Source organism: Vulpes lagopus, chromosome 19 (assembly GCF_018345385.1).
Source record: "Vulpes lagopus strain Blue_001 chromosome 19, ASM1834538v1, whole genome shotgun sequence".
In the NCBI taxonomy this organism is placed as follows: domain Eukaryota; kingdom Metazoa; phylum Chordata; class Mammalia; order Carnivora; family Canidae; genus Vulpes; species Vulpes lagopus.
This window is the reverse complement of record NC_054842.1, coordinates 44,389,196-44,411,371: the sequence shown is the minus strand read 5'-3', so window position 1 is coordinate 44,411,371 and position 22,176 is coordinate 44,389,196. Positions and strand designations below refer to the sequence as shown.

The window sequence follows — 22,176 nt, the reverse complement described above, 5'->3', positions numbered from 1 at the left end:
CTTTTAGATCACTAATCCCAACTTCTGGTAGCCAGATGTTTCATAAATTAGAAAAAAAATTGTTTGAAGGGTTCAAACCTGCTGATTTAAAAAAAATTATGCATTGATATGTGATTTTTGTTAATGTGATTGCTATAAAACTCTTGTATTACTTAACTTTTCATGTGGTTATATCATGATTCTCTAACAAGATTGCTAGTTTTTTGAATCATGGATACTTAAAATTTTTTTGCATTATTTTCCATATTTAGTAAGGACTCATTCATATCATTTGTTCATTGATTGTTTACTTCTTTGTCTCTCCTGATCAGCAGCGAACTAAGCAATTTTAGGATCTCATCGCTTAACACAGTATCAACCAAATGTGCCAAATTCCTAATGACATCTGCCATGCTCCGCCTATGTCAAATCCAGTTCAAGACAACTTGACAAAATTGACTTTCTGATTGTGTGTGATGAAGCAACTTTGTTGATTATCCCAGATGCATCTGAAATCAGCATGTGAGTTAGTATTGTGGTAAAAGCAGGAATAAGTGTACCTATTCCCATTTTGAAGATTAGTGCCTAAACTGGCTTAACATGTTGGGAACAGTTTCCTGTATCAAAAGCCTATCTCTTTTAGCTAATTTATCTAGCCAGTTCTGGATTCCTTGTAAATCTGTAGTAAGATTTTTGCTTCTGCTATTAAATGAATCATGGAACCTTTAGAAATTGTTCTTAAAATTTTTTTTCTCAGGAATAGGATTTTAAAAATCTTAACAGTGAAATACCATATTTACTACCACAACTACTTACCAACTCAGCATTGTTCTCTGTGAGTTTATAATCATAGGAGTAAGGGTAGAGCATCATTTGAGAGTATGAGTGGATTGTCAGATATGCTTTAATGGAAGAGAGGTTGCTGCGGATGAAATTAGCCAGGGCCTTGGTCTCTTTTTCAGACTCTGCAGCAGGTCCACAGTAAGTTTCATCACAGGGGCTCCGAGAAGCTCCAATTTCTAGAAAAACATGTTGTTAATAGGATGGTCACCTACTAAAGTTATCACAAGGCATGTTTCAAACTTTCAAATTAGAAAGTTAAAAATAAGCTGTTTTTACAGGAGTCCTTATGATAATGTGGCATATATTATAAAGCATGCATGCATTTAGTCACAAGATTAGGTTGGTATGTTAGTTAAAAGCTAATAGGATAAAAGTTGCATGTAAAATCATCAGTGTGTTCTTGTGTAGTAATATACAATGAGATCAATAATATAGAAGAAAATTATAAGTAGGAGACAAGCTAATATCCATGAGAAATTTCCTTATTACTGTAATCATTTTCGGAGAGTTGAGTCACAAAATTGGAATTATATCACAATTTCATTTAAATAATTTTTAAACGACTGTCTCCTCTAGATTATACATTTCGAAGTAGTAGGATTGTGTCTGGATTGCTCAGTCTTGTGTTTCCAGCATCTAACACAGCTGGGAACACAATAGAGCACATGACATTTTTTTTTTTTTTTGAGTGAATAAATAAACTGTTTATTTTCTGTGCTTTTAGAAAGGTAGAATGCTAAAATATGAAACTTGTTATTTTTTCTTGTTTTAGACACTGTTGTGTTTTCCTGTGTTATTTTTCCTCCTATGCTTTTCAACAGATTCTTGCAGAATGGTCAATCAGATACTTACTGCACCAACCAGCATCAAAATTTCTGTTGGGGTCTGTGCCAACGCAGGTAGTTCCAGTCTGAGTGGAGCGGGTCTTTCTCCACATTCGGTTCTGAAAGTGGATGATGTGGTTAGGCCAAGTATAATAGAAAGTGGATTGGTTTTAATTTCATCAGCCCCTCTGAGTATTGGTTCGTATACCTTGGTCCAGGTGTAGACGTAGCCGTCAATATTGACCACAGGCAAGACATAAAAGTCTAACTTGTCGAGAAGTTCTGTCATGTGGATCTCTTGTCCATAGGTGCGAATAGCCTATGTGTGAATTAGGAAGAGAATTTCATGGTAAAATGGAATGTGTGAGGCTACTAAAATTTACATAGACTGGATGAATGTTCACTTTGGTAATGGCAGCTATATCCCCTATTGAAGTGGACATTATTGATATTTAAGAGGCAGTTAGCAAAATATTACCCATAATTTTGGTTAAAATAGTTTCTTTTTAAGATTTTATTTATTTATTTGACAGAAATGGAGAGAGAGAGAGAGAGAGTGAGAGAGCACACAAGCAGGGAGAATAGCAGGGAGAGAGGGAGAAGCAGGCTCTCCGCTGAGCAGAGAGCCTGACATGGGGCTGGATCCCAGGACCCCGGGATCATGACCTGAGCTGAAGACAGATGATTAACCAACTGAGCCACCAAGGCACCCCGAAATGCTTGTTTTTAATCCTTCTCTGTTTCCAGGATATTCTATTATATCTATATATAACTCACATAATTATTTATTTAACTTTTTGCTATAAAGATGGCCAAAGATTTAATAAAATGAAATACTTTTAAGAAACATATATTCACTTTGTAGTAGTGACTGCAATATTTTTTTTTTCAAAGTCAGTAGGATATGAGGGCAAGACTTATTTTTAGTAAGTAAAAAATGTCTATGGATGGCTGTGCATGTTTCTGATATCATCTAGAAATTTATTTAAGTTTTGTGAAACCTCCTGTAGATAGTCTCACTAGAGAGTATCCAGAAAGGAAGAAGAATGAGAAAGCCTCCCATTATGAAGTAAGCTCACACTGATGGATTTTGGGTGGCTCTCACTAAGGCTCTAGGCTGCATAATCATGAAAGTCTCCTTCTTATTCCTCTATATTGAGTAAGGAACCCTGTTAAGAGACTAGTCCTCTCTGCTAAGCAATGTGGACATTTCTCTATGAAGGAAGGAACTCATGCACATTTATTATGTTCTTTCACTCATAGTTCCTCAGCTCCAGGATCATATTAAACCTAAATTCAACTCTTTCTTAGGCTTTCCTGAATAGACTTAAAAATATTTAAAGCTTCCATATATTAATAGTTTTTATATACTTTTCATGACTTTTTAAAATGCATGATTTTTAGGCTGGAAAAGCTGTAGAACCATGTTCTTTTAGTGGTCTAATCTTGGTGATAACCAAAATAATGATAAAAGTTTTTTCCTTCTGTATGGCAGATGGTGAGATATCCATTGAAGTTAAATGGTTAGAATTGGATACAAAACATGTCTAGAAACCAAGATCATGACAAATAGATACAGAAGTGTTTCACACAAAAGACAGTATATTGTGTATAATAATATTCTTATATTTTAGAAGTACTCCAGTATTTTAAACTTTTAATTTTGAAGTGATTTTAGGCTTAGAGAATAGTTGCAAATACAAGGAATTCCCATATACCCTTCATTCAGCTTCCCCTAATGTTATCATCTTACTTAACCATGGTACGATGATAAAAGGGAAGGCATTAACATTGGTACAATAATATAAATTAAACTATGGGTTTTATTTAAAGTTCACAGCTTTTCCACTGTTACCCTTTTTCTGTTCTAGGATACAATATACAGTCCCACATTGCACTGGTTGTCACGTTTCTGTTGTCTCCTTTTTTCTGTGAGAGTTCTTCAGTCTTTCCTTGTCTTTTATGATTTTGACCGTGTTCAGGAGTACTGGTCTGTCTGCTTTGCAGAAAGTCCCTTAATTTGAATTTGTCTCATTTTTTTATGATTAGAAGAAGGCTTTATGAATTTTGAGGAATGATACCATACAGATGATGTGTCTTTTCAGTACGTAATATCAGGGGGTTCGTGACACTGATTGTCTTTATGCTGGTGATGTTATTGATGATGTTAATCTTGATCCCTTGGTTAAGTTTCTGCTAAGTTTCTCCACTGTAAAGTTTGCCTTTGTAATTTTGTACATATTTTTGGGGAGATACTTTGAGACTGCAAATATACCATTTGTCTTTGAACTTTCACTCCTTAATTTTTGCAAACATACATAGGTTTTAAGGAAATGATTCTTGCCCTCATGTTCTAATGATAATCTTCTGGCTTGTTCATTGTTTGTACATCCTTAGTTGTAATTGTTCTTTAAGAGAAAGTTGTTTCTTCTCTCCCTTTTATTTATTTATTGAATAATTTATCTGTATCAATATGGGTTCATGGATATTTTAAAAATTCAGCTAAAGGGCTTTTACATATTTTTTATTATTATAATTATAAGGAATGAAAAACAGTATCATTTGCAGTAGGGACAGCCATGTATCGTTTTCTTTTTTTTTTTTTTCTGAAGTACACAATGATTATTGTTCAGAAGATAATGATCAAGCTAGTGGTCTATCCACAATCATTAACTTTTAAATGATCTATGTAGTATACTGCTGGTTTCAGATGAGTCAAATCTAAATAAATACAATTTGATAACTGTCTTAAAATCTTACCTTACAACGGTCTCTTGTGAAAGTTGAAACTAATACCCAGAAATGGAAACTTGGAATTATGAGTTTTTTTCTGTGTTATTATTCTCTCTTATTATAGCTAGATTATAAGAAATTGACTTAAATAAAAAATATTTTCTACTTCCCTCGGCCAAAAATTGTTCTACACAGACTGACCTCTCTCACAAACCATTGGCAAAATGCAGGGGAAATCCATTCTCTGGCATGGAAACCACAGTCCATGAAAATGGCAGGCTTATTTTGTCCAGCTTTGCCAACCTATTGCAAACAAAAGGAAAAGGGAAATGGTGATTTATCACATTCAGGGGTTAACATTCACAACCCTTCTGGGCTTTGGATTCAACAGGTGAAACTTGACAGCAGCAAGAGATATATCCCATGATTAAATTAAAACATAATACTAGCACAGTATGTTCTTGCCTCTAGACACAATGTTTGAGCTGAAGGCTTACATGGCTGTTTATTATTTTTATTAAGCTTGACAAGCTCATATTTTCAGAAGATGCTGATTACCCTGCTTAATTGTACTCACGTGGAGGTTATTTTCAGCTGCTATTATTAGGTGACATGACCAAGACAACTGGATGAGTAATTAGAAGTAATCATGATTGTTGCTAATCTTGTAAGAATTTTTCCTTCTCTCCCACTTACTCCTTGTCTTTTTATTTTCTTCATTAGAATTACATGACAAAAATGGCATTAGAGGATGACAGAAACAAATCGTTGATACGCTTTGTAATGTTGTCTGATAGACGTGAAGTTTATGAACCTCTTTAGCAAATGGATTTGCAAACAACATCTGGGAGAGAAGAATTTCATCAAGGTAGGTGATCATTTACATTGCTTACAGGAATGTGGTTAAATTTATAGGACTTCTCTTATTTTATTGCATTTTCCTTTTGAATAAATCAAAATAATGATTTAAAAATCCACATATGATAAAAGAAGTTGGGGAATCTGTTTGATTCCCTGGGGCATATAGGCAGGGAAAGAGTTATAACAATGTTTGGGATGAGCATGTCTGGGAAACAGATGTTAATGTGTTAGAATTCATTGATTTAAAGCCTTGAGACATGGCAAGGTCATGGTTAAAATAATTACCTTGAGGAGGTATATAGGGCGTCCTTCAAATGTGGTTCCGATGGATCTGCGAGAGATAAGGTCTGGATTCTCACTGGTGACTTGTTGGGTCCAAGCCTCTATCTACCAATGCAACCATTTGTGGATTAATGTGCCATTCTTAGTTCAATTCCCCAAGAAATGTCTGTCTAAATAATATGCACGTCATACCGTTTCCCATCTGTTGTACTTCTCATAACTGTGTCCAGTTGCACGGACCTGGCTGTCAAACTGACCTTCCAGCACCAATCTCAGGTTGTTTATCAATACCCTGTAATAAACCAAAGGAGATGCTCCTTTGAACATAAGAGTATTTCACAGTGAACATATGCAACAAACCAGAGTCACTGCTTTAGTAAATGGTGCAAAAAACTCTCCACTGAGTCACATGTGTCCTCTTATTGTTCCTGATGCCCTTTAACCTGAGCTGCTCATCACAAAGAGTGAATATATCATTAGAGTGCAAGCAAGGCAGGCCCTTTCTCAGCCTAAACTGGACATATTTAGGTGTCCTTAGATCCTAAATTCAGAAAATGGTTTTCTCTGGTACATGGGGTATTTTGGATGGGGATCTTAGGTTGTCACACTAAAATATGCAACTGAGCCCTATCTGTGGTCTTTCTTCCTCAGGAATTTCCTGTTTTTAGCATTAAAAGTCCCATGTCCCTGGAACCAGTCAGTCCCAGGTAAACTGGGATAGTTGGTCACTTGAGGGCCTTTCTCCAGGTTTTGAGAAAAATATCTTGATGGATGGAAATACAGAAATATTAATAAACTAAACATTTATTAGGCAAAAAATGCTGGGTTTAAAGAACTAGTTTCTGCTTGCCTGTTTTTTGGCTAGTTTAAAGTAACCAAAGAGTGATTCTGTAGCAAGGTAATATGAAAATTGGTGACAGATCTTTGAGGCCTGCTTATTTCTTAGATTGTTCAGGTGAAAGTTTCTATTAAAAAAGGCAGGCTGGAAGGTGTGGATATATGTGACTTCATTTGTCTTTGCTACTGTTGAGTGGAAAGTATGTTCTGAAGGAACAAAATTTTATGAACATTAATGTCCTTGATCACAGCATTGTGAATATTACGTACAGAAGCTAGTTTGCAGAAACTTCTATTATCCACAGTCAAGCCTTGAAATGTTTTTATCTGACACACAGAAAATTGTAGCCACACATCAAAAGTCTACTTCTCCTGTGGCTGCCCCAAGGGCATTCTGATGAAGTATGTCAGGGACATCCTCTGAACCTCCCTCCTACTCTCCTTCATTTGGTTAACTTGGGAATGAACTTGTCTGTTTATGGAAAAATGCAATAAATTAATGCTAAATGATATTTGCTTCCTAGCAAGAGGCAAAATACTATTTTAAAGTCTTAACTGTCTTAAGGTGGTATTAAAAAGAAAAGGGAAAAGGAGGATATTTAAAAATTTAGCTTGTAGAAAGAAAATTTCTCCTTGCGCAGCCATCAGCATTTTATTAGTGAATTAGTATCTATGGCTGCTGTAAATTACCACAGATGTGGTGTAAAACAACATGAATTGATTATTATACAGTTCTGCAGGCTAGAAGTCCATCTGTCTCAATGGGCTAAAATCAGAATGGCAGTAGGGATGTACTTTCTAGAAGTTCTAGGGGAGATTCTGATTCCTTGTCCTTTCCAGCTGCTAGAGGCTGCCCATGTTCTTTGGCTTTTTGCCCTTTTCTTTTAACTTTGAAGTCAGCAACAGCAGCTCCAGTCCTTTGCCTGTCACATCACTCTGACCTCGTCTTCTGCCACCCTCTGCTCCTTGTGAAGACCCTGTTATCATGTTGGACCTATCTGGACAATCTGGGATAATCTATTTTAACTTTAACTGCTTAGCAAACTTAATTCCATCTACAACCCTAACTCCTCTTTACCATGTAATGTGACATATTCAGGTGTTCTGGGGATTAGGATATAGACATTTGGGGGGCCCATCATTCTGCCTGCTATAGTTAGGCATTGTCGTAATACCAAAGATTGTAGTTTAAGTGCTATAATTATATTCGACATCCAGATTGGATCGCTAGGGGATAGGACAGAAGTAGAAGGAATCCAGAATTGGGAATCAAAAGGTCAGGGGTAGTAGTTTTGCCTAACTTGTAAGTTGATTTCAGATAAATCATTTAATCTCTGGTCTTACTTTTATAATTTTTAGAATGGGGCATTTGATTAACTGGTATTAAGTCTCCTTTACAGTTCTAAAATGCAGTGGCTTGACTCAAATCTGTAGGCCTTGGTCATGGATGTCTTTTGAGGCTTATTAAAAAAAAATTTAAACTAAAATGCTGGTTACCATAAACTTCATAAAGTCCAGGAAAACACCTAGAATAGATAGTTCAGGAAAATGATTTTCAAATATGACATTTATAAAAATTAAAAACAAACTAAAACCAAAACAAAACAAGAAGAACAAAAACCTTAAAAAGAAAACAAAAAAAAGCCTACTGGCCAAAATCTTTTTTTTTCTTTTTTTTAAGATTTTGTTTATTTATTCATGAGAGACACACAGAGAGAGGCAGAGACATAGGCAGGGGGAGAAGCAGGTCCTTGGGGGAAACCTGATGCAGGACTAGATCCCAGGACCCTGGGATCATGACCTGAGCCAAAGGCAGATGCTCAACCACTGAGCCACCCAGGTGCCCCTCAACTGGCCAAAATCTTAATGAAAACTGATATATTCCCAAATCATCAGTTTGAAAGAACAAATCCTGCATAACAAAGATGAACTTCTCGGGCTGAATGAGAGAATTTAAACTCCAAGAAGAAATGGTAAGCGTGGAATGCCTGGGTAGCTCAGGGGTTGAGCATCTGCCTTTGGCCCAGGGCGTGATCCTGGGAACTGGGATTGAGTCCCCCTTTCGGCCTGTGTCTCTGCCTCTCTCTCTGTGTCTCTCATGAAAAAATGAATAAAATCTTTAAAAAAAAATAGAAATGGTAAGTGACATCTACTTTCACTTAACAGGATTTTTCATTGTCAGTGAGTGAGTACAATATCATCTAGGTCTCACATGGCTTGTTAGTGAGTGCCCAGAGTAAAGAAATCATCACTTAAATGCTCCCAGGCATTTCACAGCCTCAAGACATTCAATAGACAACTGTATCCAAGACCATAACCATGGCCAGCTCTGATCTATCAGGAACCAGCTGAGTAGAGGGGGCAATTGACCTTCCACAGCATATTGCTATCCTTTCTCTGCACCTAATATTTAAATTCACATTCTTTAGGAGAACCAGTGACTATGTAGGGATTAATCTTTTGTTTGGTAGTTAGATGAGACATTCTGTTAGAATTATTACTGTTTAACTATTAAACCTTTACATAAATAATCAGGATGAAGAAGCATTAAAAAAAAAAAACCTGTTAATTTAAGCTGACACCCAGGAGTAAAAGTACTCTCTAGAAAGTTGCAAAATAACCTCAGATTGAGGCTAAAATGTGGTGCTAACTTTTGCCTGAAGCCAGGGGATTGACCTCAAACGATCCTTTCCAGCCTTGTGATTATTTGATTTTATTAGATTTAAGACAAAGCACTACTTTAGCTATATTACAAATATTATTACTAAATAATGAGCTTCTATTCTAGGAGATTAAAGCAATGCCTCTTAATGTAATAGGACTGTATTACAGCTCCAAAATACAGAGGCACGTATACTATTTTATACTTTTATATGTTCTTTTTATAGTGCTATTCAACTTCTTTTTTATAAACATGCAGGCAAATTAGATAACAGGAACTCCCAACAAAACAAGGAACAGGATATCTGAGAAGGAGAGAAATGATTCACTTTTCTCCCCTTATAGATTCTTGAAAAAGGAGTATTTGGTTAGTTCCTCTCCTACATTCCCATCGCTATGGAAGAACACTGTTATGTACCCATTGCTGTTCAAGGACATGTTCCTTAGTTTGAAATACACAGGAAAATAATGTTATAGAAAGTTACTAACAGTCTCTCCCTAGATTGGATAGGGCAAAGACAACCTTCCTGCAGTTTGTAGGAAGGTATTCTGTGGAAGCCTGTCCACCAAAAGGTCTGTCAGTGTGGCTTCAGAACAGTAAGTTGGAGGTTTGCACCATCCTGTTCCTAGTCTGTCTGTGCTTAAGGGTGAGACATAAGCATAAGAAGGCAGTTATTTTTCTTGGTGCAACACATCTTGAAATTTTTTTCCCATGGTAGCTCAAACTGGTTAAAGCTGCCAAAGTGATACAAGTCTTGGTGAAGAGGGATAGAACCATGGAAAAATCTGCAAAGCTATTTTGGTGGAACTAGTGCAGTAGATGGTTCCTGTTGGAAATAAACACAACTACAAAATCTTGCCAGCAGGAAACTGTCTAAATACAAATTAGTTACCATATGAGGTAATAATGGAATACACAGGGACTACTTGCAGCCCCAGCAAGGATATTGCTGGTGTGTTTCTCTAGGGTTTCTAGGGACTTACTATTATTTAATATTTAGAAAATTGTGTGCTACAAGAGTGCTAAGCAGTGAACAGAGAAGCAAAAATTAGCAAAAGCTTAGCTCTTGGGGAATAGCCTATGTTCTAGGTGAGACAACATTCACACCCAATTCCAAAAAAGTTTATCTACTAAAAAAGGATGTGAATTTTTCCATCTGATAAAGGGAGATTGATACATGATTAGAAGCCATTTTTCTACTTTGTGATATAGGTAGAATTAGGACATCATTCAGGTAGCTAGGGTTAGCTTATGGTCTCTGATATCCCTTTTGTTTTTCCTCAAAGAATTATAAAGAAACTGTCATTTAAAAACTATTACTGAAGGCTCCTACAGGCTAGGATTTTAGACGTTCTTCCTAGTGTTGTAAGAAGAGCAAAAAGTCACAGACATGAATCTTAATCAAATTTTGAAACTTAACTGTATTATATTTTTGTTTTAAAAAGCCAGTCAATTCTTAAGGTCATATTTTGACACTTCCCTCAGGCAGAAGCAGATAGCTAAGCTATATGAAGCATGATAATGGGGTTAAACAAGGCAATTTCCTTTGACCTTTAAAAAATGTATTATCTCTCTCTGTACAGTAGGAAACCATAGCAGCATTCAGTAATGGTAATATCAGTTGCAATTTACTTATATATTGTTTTAGTTCATCTTCACAGTCCTTTGAGAGAAGTATTATATCTTTAAGGAAACTGAAGTTCAGAAAAATTAAGCGATTATCTAAGGTCACACATCCAGGAAGTTGCAGAGCTAGGATTTGAATCTGGTCTATTTTTCTCCAGGGCATTTACTTGTTGTGTGATGTTGCACAGACTTTATAGATAATGATTCTGATGTATTCACTAGCATAAATACGATTCTATATTTTTAAGATGTGAAAAACAAGACAAAATTTCTGTTAAAAAATTTTAAGTTACGTTTACTCAAAATAAAATGAAGACTTGAGCTTGTCTTGAGGTGTTGGGTAAACATTTGAATGTTCAGAACTGGAGCTTGACATTGCCTCTTTGCTTCTTACTGATCTACTTCCTGGAGGAAGAACTCTGTTTTAGATGAGAGATCTCATCTTTCTTCCCTCTAGTGCAAATGCTTCCAGGTTAGCATGGTCTCTCCCAGTTTTAAGCTTACCATAGTCTGTTTGCTGCCTAGAGTATGATTTTTTCTTTTCTTTGGCTAACTGGCTCATCTTTAGGTTCTCAGCTGAAGCCTCATTTCCTCTGGTGGCCTTCCCTGATTCTTTAGAGTTGGTCAGTTCCCCTTATCTCCAGCTTTTTACTCTTCATGACATGTATTACATTATTTTGCTACTTTTTGTATAAAGTTTGTTTTCTTCTGGAGGAAGTGGGGCCATATCTGTCCTTTTTGGTACTTGGTATATGTAGGCACTTCCAACCTATTTGTTGAATCAACAATGGACAACTGCTTGTACTTAGGAAGGCATTCTTATCTGAAAAGGCTTAGATGGACCAGTGTGGTATTTGGGGAGAGGAGACATGGGCTGATCAGCTTAGCCAACTCTAGTCTAGGCCTTTAGGGAATCACTTGCCTTTATTTCAGTCCTTCTCTCCATAACTTCTACCATTAGAGATAGTGAGAGAGCTGTAGGGGGTTAAAGGACAGAAGAACCATTGAGTCCGACCCTATTATTGTCCTTAATCTCAAAGGAGCGTGAGGAAGAAAAACAAAGCTGGAGGTATCACAATTCCAGTTTCCAAGTTATATTACAAAGCAGTAGTAATTAAAACAGTATGGTACTTGCATAAAAATAGACACATAGATTATAACAGAAAACCTAGACATAAACCCACAATTATATATGGTCAATTAATCTTTGACAAAAGAGGTATGGATATACAGTGGGAAAAAGTCTCTTCAACAAATGGTATTGAGAAAACTGGACAGCTATATGCAAAAGAATGAAATTGGACCACTTTCTTTCACCATACACAAAAATAAACTCAAAATGGATTAAAAATCTAGTATGAGACTCAAAACCATAAAAATCCCTTTTTTTTTTAATTTAATTTTTTTTTTTTTTACCATAAAAATCCTTGAAGAGGGCATAGCCATTAATCTCTCTGACATTGGGTCTAGCAACATTTCTCTAACTATGTCTCCTGAGTCAAGGGAAATAAAAACAAAAATAAACTATTGGGGATGTATCAAAATAAAAAGTTTCTGCACACTGAAGGAAATAATTAACAAAACTAAAAGGTAACCTGGAGAATGGGATATTTGCAAATGACATATCCGATAAAAGGTTAGTATCCAATTTATATAAAGAACTGATACAACTGAATACTGAAAAAGCAAACAATCCAATTAAAAGTTGGGGAGAAGACATGGACAGACATTTCTCCAAAGAAGATATCTAGATAGACAACAGCCACATGAAAAGATGCTCAACCTTATTCATCATCAGAGAAATGCAATAAAAACTACAGTGAGAGACCATGTCACATTTATCAAAATGGCTAAAATAAAAAACGTAACAAACCACAATTGTTGGCAAGGATATGAAGAAAAAAGAACCTACTTGCACTGTTGATGGAAATACAAATTAGTGCAACCATTGTGGAAAAACAGTATAGAGGTTCCTCAAAAAAATAAAAATAGAACTATTCTATGATCTAAAAATCACAGTACTAGGTATTTACCCCCAAAATACAAAAATACTAGTTCAAAGGGATACAAGTACTCTACATTTATTGTGACATTACTTAAAATAGCCAAATTATGGAAGCATCCCAAGTGTCCATTGATAGATGATGGATGAAGAAGATGTGGCATATGTATCTATATATCTATATATAACACACACACATAAACACAAATATGTATATATATATGAATATTACTCAGCTATAAAAAGAATGAAATCTTGCCACTTGCAACAACATGGATAGAGCTAGTGTATAATGCTAAGTGAAATAAGTCAGTCAGAGAAAGACAAATACCATGTGTGGAATTTAAGAAACAAAACAAACTAACAAAGGAAAAACAAGAGAGAGAGAGAGAGAAACAAACCAAAAAACAGACTCTTAACTACAAAGAACAAACTGATGGTTACCAGAGGGAAGGTAGGTGGCGGAATGGAGGAAATAGGGGATGGGGATTAAAGAGTACACTTACCATGATGAAAAAAATCAAATGATAAAAAAATAATATATGAATAATTGGTTAAGTTGAAATAAATATTTATTGAGTCCACACACACAAAATTAGGAGCGTGGGGAGTCCTTAGAGCTCATAATAGGTTTGGCTGCTCACTTGGGAAGAAGACTTGATATGATTTGGGACTGAAACTGTGTCTAGCTGATAATAGAGTGTTCACTGAGTTGCCCTATGGTCTATATATCATTTGTAAACCAGTAGTAAATCAGATATCATGCTGAATTGGGGTTCAAGAGTCAAATCCATTTTTTTTTATTAGAGCAAGAACTAAATACAAGATCTATCAGGCTTAAAGTCTTAAGATTGGAATCCCGGGCCAGTTTTGCTACAATCTATTTGTGGGCTCCAGGGGAGCCATGGTCTTGGTCTTCCTTTCACTTTCCCAGGATTATTCAGAGGCTCAGATGAGAGCATACATGGGAGAGAATTTTAATAGCTATAAAACAAACTTACTCATAGTGTAGTTCATTCTGCTTCAGAAAATCCTCCACCGTCAAAATGTCTTCTGCTTTAACCCGGAAGTCAGCTGTACTGTGAGGTTTGATTTGTGTGACAGAATCTGGTTTCCAGAAGTCAATCTGAATAAGGAGTAAGATACATCGTATTTGACACCTCTAATTCAATGGGTGAATTACCATCAGCAAGCGCACTATTACTCTACTCCATTGAGTTCTTTTCAAACTCAAATTATCCATGAAATCTCTTAAAAATGTCTCCTTTGAGTGAACAAGAATTGGGACCAAGCAGATATCAATAAAAATGTTTATACATACATACGTGGCCTTAATTGATTATCATCAAGCATGAAAAACATATAATTATTTCCCATAATGCTAGTTAATTTCAGTATTCTATAAATGATTCTTTTCTATTTATTGATTTTCTAGAGCAGTTACTTATTGTGATAGCAGTGTTTGTGGTAATGGATAAATATGCTGAATGGATGATGATGAATTAACTGGAGCCACAAAATTTAATAGAAAGGAACTGATTTTTCCTTTTTTCCTTTATTTGATTTATTTAATTAATTTGTACTTGGAACTCAGCACTGTGAATGTCATAGTAATGTGCAGAACCAGGATCTGCATGTCTGACCTGTGGAGGAGATATTTTGGAAAGGAAAATGTATTCTCCCCAGTGGTCATCTTGGCATCACGACCAGAAACAAAATGCTCTCAAAGATCCAGACATTTTTATTTGTTCAATTATTCATCAGCTGTTGTTAAGGACCTACAATATGCTAGGCTCTGTGCCTGAGACCAGGAATACACTAGTGAGCAAATCAAATATAGCTTCTGTCCTTTTGGCGGAGATTTTAGAGAAAATTATGCACAAAAATAACCGAATAACGTATTTGATGATTCTAGTGTTTTTCTTTGTTGATGTGTGGTTTCAAATATCCTTTTTCCATGGAAAAAAATTAACCAAGGATGTGTTGCCTCTCTCGGGTTTCTGTTTTCTTGTTTCTTCCTTGAGCAGGAGAAAGTCCTGCAAGCTTGAGGTGAGCTTAATGGTGGGTCTTTCTCTGCCCCTGTGTCTCACCCAATCCCTGTTTAGGTGTTTATAAGCTAGTCTCAGGTTGGAGATGTGGCAGGTGATATTTAAGACCATTGCTTGGAGACTTAGAAGGGAGTTTGGGAAAGACTTAGAGGTCATTTAGTAGAAACTAATCAGATACGATATTAAGAGGACTCAATTTCAGATGCACTTGCCTGTGAAGAATCCAATAACCTATATCCTGTTCTGGTAATCTTTCGACCACTGTAGATGTCTAGTGGGTGCTGAATCATGAGTCGGGGCCATAGGGAATATCAGGGCAGTAGGAGGCAGAGACATTAGGACAATATCAGAAGGGATTCCAGAAGAAAAATGTGAGTGTGGTTGTCACTAATGTGTTGAAAGGAGACAGTATTGATGATTTGATATGGATTGGCTACACAATGTGATTTAGTGAGTCAAAGATGAGAGGATAAGGGTGAAAAGTTAAAAAAATAGTGGGGAAAGTATAAAGACATGCCATGATAATAACAGAGAAAGCAAGGGGCTGGTGATGAATTCTAGTTAGCCAACATTGTAAAAAGGAGGGCAATAAAGACAAGCATGTAATAGGAGAAAGCATGTTTTTAAAAGTTAACTCTGTGCTTCTACTAAATGCTTGTCATTCCAAGGTAGGATGGAACAAGGATGTGTATCTTTATTATAGGCACAGAGGTTTAGAATTGGTAAAGTGCATAATGTCCTCCAAACATTTGTAGGCAACTTGACAGTGCTCCACCCATACATAATGCTGGGACCTTTCCGTGTACTCAGGGGACTCCCCACTGTTAATATCTGCATCTCTGTGTTTTAAAACTATTTCCCTTAGAACTGGAAAAAGCCAAGCTTAACAGCTTGCAGCAGGCAGGAGGTGGCAAAGAACTCTTTCTAGGGAAGTGCTCAACCAGAGAGCCCGGAAAGTGGATGTCTGAATCCTCCAATTCTCTCATTTCTCAGGTGTAATAATTCTAAGATGTATGATTTACACCCTTTCCTAGAGTTTCTCTGTAGGATTAAGCTCTAGTTGTACTCCGTGGTAGGTGTCTTAATAGTGTCAGCGTTGTTGGGTTGCCTTCTCTTCTCTACATTACTCCTCACTTTTCTACCAGTGTTCCATGTACTTCCCCAATAAAGTCTTTGCCATCAAATCTTTGTCTAAGATTCTGCTTTGAAGAATCTATATTAAGATGATAGCTTTTCACTTAGAGCAGCATATACCTGCACAGGATATTGGTGATGGTTGTAATACAATCTTGAGTACATCTCGTACACTTCAAAATAGCTTAATTGCTTTAAACGGGTTTTCTTTGCAATATTAAGCTGAAACTTGCCTTTCCTAATCTCTTACTTCTTGCTTATTGGTCTCGACTCTCCTAAATATTGGGAGGTCGATCTCTTTCTATATATTTATCTGCATTTCTACATACATATCTACACACACACACACGTGTGTGTGTGTATCTATCTATATCTATATCTATATCTATATCTATATCTATATCTATATCTATCTATATCTGTAGAGGGAGAGTGAGAGAGACAGAGAGAGAGAAAGAGAGAGAGAGACTTTTAAGATTATGCAGTGATTCTTTAAATGGGGTAGAGAAATCTCATGAAAATGTTTGACAGAAAACTTGCAGACCTAATCTGAGGTACCTTCAGGTTTCAGTTTGACATGGAGAAAATTGGTCAGGAAATATACCAACACCCAACACTGTGAAGTTCTCCAGGTGTGATCACTATGATCTCCACTTAGTATGATACTAACTATACTGGAGTTAATTCCCAGTGCTTCTTAGGATAAATGGAGCCAAAAATCAGGAGCAACTCTAAAGGCTCATAGATGTTTACCAATGCATCAATTATGGAGACAAATAATAAACTCAAAGTATTATCATAAGGAGATAAATATATATTTCAGTAATTACCAAGACCTCTGATTGAGATCTATATCTGAAATGTGGAAATAGAGCAAAACATATATGAGATATGGGGAATTGAATTATATGCTAATAAATTACAAAACTGAGGTTATAGAATTATAAATCCAGGAATCTGAGTTAAAAAAAATCATAACATTTGTTGGAAGATAAAGGAATATCTTATGTGATAACACTGTGGGAATGTCAACTTAATCAGCCATCTGGCTAATAACTGAAGAATCTTTCTTAAAATATATTAAAAACCAGCACAAAAGCAAGACAAAGTAGTATATATACTATAAATTCTTTTGGGCTTAGAAGAGAGTAAATATTGGTATTGGGGATCTTTGGTTCTTTACAAATTTATACAAATTTGTTTCTTCACATTTCTTGCATTTGACTATAAGTGGAACATCTGATAGACTCTTCATTTATCTTATGGAATTTTCTTTTCCTCTTGGAAGAAGTGAGTTCTAATTGAGGCTTAGTTCCAGACAGCAGGGAGGAACTCAGTAGTAAAGTTCAATGGGAGCGATGGGAACCCTGGAAGACTATAGCCATGTTACTCTGGGCATAGATTAACATGCAATTTACCATAGAGAAATAGAGTTCAAGAAAGTACAGAGAAAATAGAATAGGTTTTATGGTTAACGTATCTAATAAAGGAACAAGTGCAATTCTGACTGCAAGGAGATGAAATAAAACTCTTACTATATAATTACAGATGAAAAGAGGAGGTTGCTGGAGTCCCATGTGGTCACAGCTCTCCATTACACTCAGCTTGTAAAAGGATATGTTCAAAAGCTGGGAGGAAGGACACATGGCCAAGGATGAATACAAAGACTAGATGCCCTTGTAATGATCTTATCAGGAAGGCTACAGTCCAGAATATGCTGCACTTGCAAGATTGCTGAGGAGAATAAAAATCTTCTTTTCATTCATGTTGGAAATAAAATGAATGAAGAAGAAACATGCAGTCCCATTGTTGGAGCTAAAGCATGATGTTTGCAGCTGGAAGAGAGAAAGTCACCCTATTTAACAATTGTTTGGCCTTTGTCTTTTCCAAAGGGATATACTGTTTTTTGTTTCTTCTACTCAGGAGAGATGAAATTACCATAAGTAAAGAATTTGTCACATGTTATGATTTTTAGCCGGAATACCATCTTTGGAAAGAGAACATTGAGGCCTAAGAGAAATGAAGAGAGAGGAGATTATACTGGCCATGGAAATTGCATTCAAATTTCCAGTTCTAAAGATGGTAATAATAAATACTTACCTAGGTCTCACTATTTTTAAGTTCTTTCTAAGTGCTTTACTTATATTAGGTCTTTTAAATCTCACAATACTATAAGGCAAATATTATTCTTCCTCTCACTTGACAAATGATAAAGTTGAGACCCAGAGGGGTGTTCAGGTCCAGCTAGCAAGTAGTAGAACCAGGAATTGAACCCAGGAATCTGAGTCCAGATTCTCTGCTCTAGCCTATTGTAAAATGCTGAACTTTAGGTAACTAAAAAAAATAACTGCACATCTGATTGCAGAACTTTTCTCAGCACTCTTGGAGGAACCAGAGCTTGAAGAAATCACTAAGGAGTAGAGGGGGTGAATCTTGGATTTCATAAATAGGAAGACAGGTGAATTCCAGAAGCAGGAGCTCCTGGGGCCTGGCATGGATTCTGGCAAAGCTGCAGAGTAAACTGGAAGCAGATGGATTGTGAATACTGAGAAAAGGAAGCTGTGATCCCTGGGAGCCAGCATGGTTTAAAGCAAGAGTAAGTCAGGCCTAATTAACTTCATCTTATTATTGAAAGAGACCACTAGCCTGATAGAATGCTGAATCTGGATCTTAGCAAAACATTTGACCAAGTCTCTGCATTTATAATCTTCTTTATGAGCTGGAAAGCACAGTTTTAGCTACAGCTAACAGTAATGTGGGTAGTTGAGCAAACTTATTTGCGGATAGTTGGTTAATGCATGAGTTTCAATACTTAATACATTGGAAACTCATGATAAATATGTATTGAATGAATGAACCATAAAGGAGGCTTCTACTTCTGTGGTAACCCCTGATTGACTTAATATTTTTCGTTCTCAGAGACAAAGATAAAAGTCGGAAGGCATGCTTGTCAAACTTGCTGGTGATGCAAAGTTAGGGGGAAGAATTATTTCCTTGGACGACTGGATTTGTTTTTGAAATGATCCCAACATGCTGAAAACAGGCTATAAAGATAAATTTTAACAGGATAAATCTAAAAATCCTGCATTTAGGTTAAAAATAGATTAGGCAAGAAAAAATAATACCTTGTTTGAGGGTGATTCGTGTGAAAGAAGAATAACCTAATGGTTTCGATGGGACAATAGGTTTGTTATAAACTAAAATTATTCTATAATTTTCAAGATGTTGAAAAGAATCTCAAGCCCCTTTAATAAATGTGTGCTTTATAGATGAAGACAGGGAATGGTCCTGTAATATGTATTAATCAGGGCATACCTAGAAGTCTTTTGTCAATTCAGAAAGCCACATTTTAAAAAAGAGATACAGACAGAAAGATTGAACTATATTCAGAGGTGACCAGAATGATCAGGTGTCTATATACCAGTGTTAAGAGAAATTATAGAAAGCCTGGAAAAAATAAATCTTAGAGGTGAGAACATACTTGGCTTAGCTAGGTCCAATGGACCAAAGAGAAGAAGAGAAGGTTGCTTTCAGCTTCATGTAACAATTAGAATGACTAATAAGGCAGATGTTCTACCCTGAAAAGCAGTATTCCTGCCATCCCTGGAGATACTCAAACAGGTTACATTAGGGCTAGCCACCAGAGATGGTATTTCTATGGAGTAAATTCCAGATTTGAGGGGAAAGCTAGAATAAATGACTTTATTTTCTTTCATTTCCAAACTTTCGAATGTTTCAGATTATGATACTGTACCTTCTTTTTTCTCCCATATCTTTTTTAAATAAAGATTTTATTTATTTATTCATGAGAGACACAGAGAGAGAGGCAGAGACGTAGGCAGAGAGATAAGCAGGCTCCCGTGGGGAGTTGATCCCAGGATGCTGGGATCATGACCTGAACCAAAGGTAGATGTTCAACCACTGAGCCACCCAGGTGCCCCATTTTCTCCCATATCTTAAAAGCAAAAAGAAAAAAATTCTATAAAAAGATAGAAAGGTAGATGGATAGATATAAATAGCTGGATATTTAGGGACTAGCAAATTATTTTGGTTTATATTTTATGAAGATACATGTTTGGCCCAAGTGAACTATTTGTGGTCAGCAATAGCTTCCAGCTAACTAGATATATAATTAAAAATATCAGTTCTCATGCCATATACAGTGGGTTTTTTTTTTTTTAAGTAGCATAGAGATTTTGGTTTCTTGAAAGTAAAAGAAAAATATGGAAATCACTCATGGCTTTTTACCTCTTTTGCCCCCACCCTTCATGTCATATCATTAAGAGGGCCTGAATCAAGGTCATGAAAATTCAAGCTGTTTGATTTGGAATGAAAGAAAATCAAAGGGAACAGATGATACATGGGATGTGGAAATGAATTTCAAGTTGGACAGACGCCCAGTTTTTCAGTAATATCCAAGTTGATCATTTTTCACTTTTGCCTTAGAAGGGAAATGACTGTACATTAGATGTTGTGTGACCTTTGCGACAGTTCCAACTCATCCAGTTGTCATGTCCTGTCAGCTCCTTAAAAAGTTGCCATGGATTTATAATCCTATAGGGCTATGGCAATCTAATTTAGGCAGAAAAAGAAGGTATTGTGGCACTGAATGTTTTTCAAGTTATTTCTTGCTATGGTTAGTATTTTAGTCATTCTTCCTTTGATGGAGTCACAGTGCACGCTAAGATTTTAAAGTAAGTGTGAAGCAAACCTATATTACAGGATCGTTATTTACCTGGGTGGTGCTGGCCAATGTATGGAGTAAGTTGATATGATTTTCATCTTCAACATTGACGCGGAACACCTTCTCACTGAATGGTGAGATAGTAGAAGAAGAGACAATTTATAGTTGGGTAATGCATTCAAATTTGGGGGACAGCAAGGAAGAGGACTTGCTCATTTAAAGAGTTTCTTACTTACCCTTCAAAGTGCTCACCAGAATGGTGAGCAGATGCTAGGGCCAAAGTCACAAGAATCAAGAACGCCAACATTGTGACTGACTGACTAGGTCCTTTGGATGTTTTTTACCTGCTTTTATAATCCAAAGTGTTCTTTGTTTTCTTCTTCTGATTGCAGATAGGCACTATCAAATCTTGATTAATGGTTTTCCTGGCATTGTTGCCTTGGTAGCTCTGTAAAGTCTGGGAGGATATCTCTCTCAACACCTGTGAATACAGAGCAAATAATCTCAACTTCAGCCTATCTAATGTGGGTGTCAGACCTTGAATAGTTTGGTGATAAATGAGTTTTAAATAAAATCCATTTTGTAGTCTTTTTTAGTAGTATTTTTTTTCATTTTGAATTGAGAATGACATACTATAAATTATATAGATTTAAGTGTAACAATTGATGAGTTTCGACAAATGCGTACACTCATGTAACAAAGATCCCAGTCAAGGTATAGAACATTTCTATCACTCTAAGAAGTTCTTTTGAGCACCTTTCCAGTCTCTTTCTGGATTCCCCTCAGGCAATCACTATTTGGATCTCTAGCTTCGTACATTAATCTTGCTTATACCAAAACTTGTGTAAATAAGGTCATGTCATAAATACTTCTTTGTGTCTGGCTTCTTTCATTCAAGATAATATTTTTGAGCTATATTAATATTTTTATTTGCATTATTATAATATTCTTCATTAATAATAAGTAACATTTCATTTTATGAATATACCACAATCTGTTTATCCATTTTCCTGTGGATGGCTATTTGTGTTGTATCCAATTTTGTGTTCTTATGAATAAAGCTGCAATAAATATTTTTGTACAGAACTTTTTTTGACACATGTTTTCACTTTGCAGGAGGCAAAGATCTGAGTGGAATTGCTAAATATTATTGTAGGTGAGGGTTTAACATTATAAGATTCTGCCAAACATTTTGTACAGTAGTTGTCCCATATTAAGCTCCTACCAGTACGCAGTGGCTCTCTGTTTTCTCCAACATTTTGGTATTAATTAGTCTTTAATTTTGACAATTCTAGTGGATGTGCAGTGATTTATAATTGTGATTTTATTTTGTATTCCCTGATATTAATATCTTTTGTATATTTATAGACCATTTGTAAATCCTTTTTTGTGAAGCATCTATTGAAGTCACTGCCTTTTTAAAGAAATTGGTTATTTGGCTTTATATTATTGCATTGTAGCAGTTCTTTATATACTCTGGACACAAGTGCTTTATTAGAAATATATATCACAAACATTTCTTCTCAGTATGTGGCTTTCATTTTCATTTTCTCAATTCTATTGATGAGCAGAAGTTTTAAAATTTGATGAAGCTTCAGTTTGTCTATGTTCATGCCTTTTATATTCTTTCCAAGAAATCTTTCCTTATCCCAAGGTCTCAA

The 22,176-nt window shown here is 35.9% G+C and overlaps 1 protein-coding gene across 1 annotated transcript in view; it reads right to left on the bottom strand.

Moving 5' to 3' along the window:
* The window catches only part of CPB1 (carboxypeptidase B1), a 34,827-nt gene extending 13,899 nt beyond the window's left edge, over nt 1–20,928 (bottom strand). Inside the window, exons 1-9 of the mRNA XM_041734555.1 lie at nt 20,752–20,928; nt 20,567–20,642; nt 13,651–13,775; nt 5,715–5,814; nt 5,526–5,627; nt 4,581–4,682; nt 1,855–1,965; nt 1,675–1,765; nt 796–998 (exon numbers count right to left, since the gene is read on the bottom strand). Coding sequence (XP_041590489.1) covers nt 796–998; nt 1,675–1,765; nt 1,855–1,965; nt 4,581–4,682; nt 5,526–5,627; nt 5,715–5,814; nt 13,651–13,775; nt 20,567–20,642; nt 20,752–20,822 — 981 coding nt within the window. The 5' untranslated portion in view covers nt 20,823–20,928. The remainder of the gene's footprint in view (nt 1–795; nt 999–1,674; nt 1,766–1,854; nt 1,966–4,580; nt 4,683–5,525; nt 5,628–5,714; nt 5,815–13,650; nt 13,776–20,566; nt 20,643–20,751) is intronic.
* Nucleotides 20,929–22,176: the final 1,248 nt, after the last annotated feature.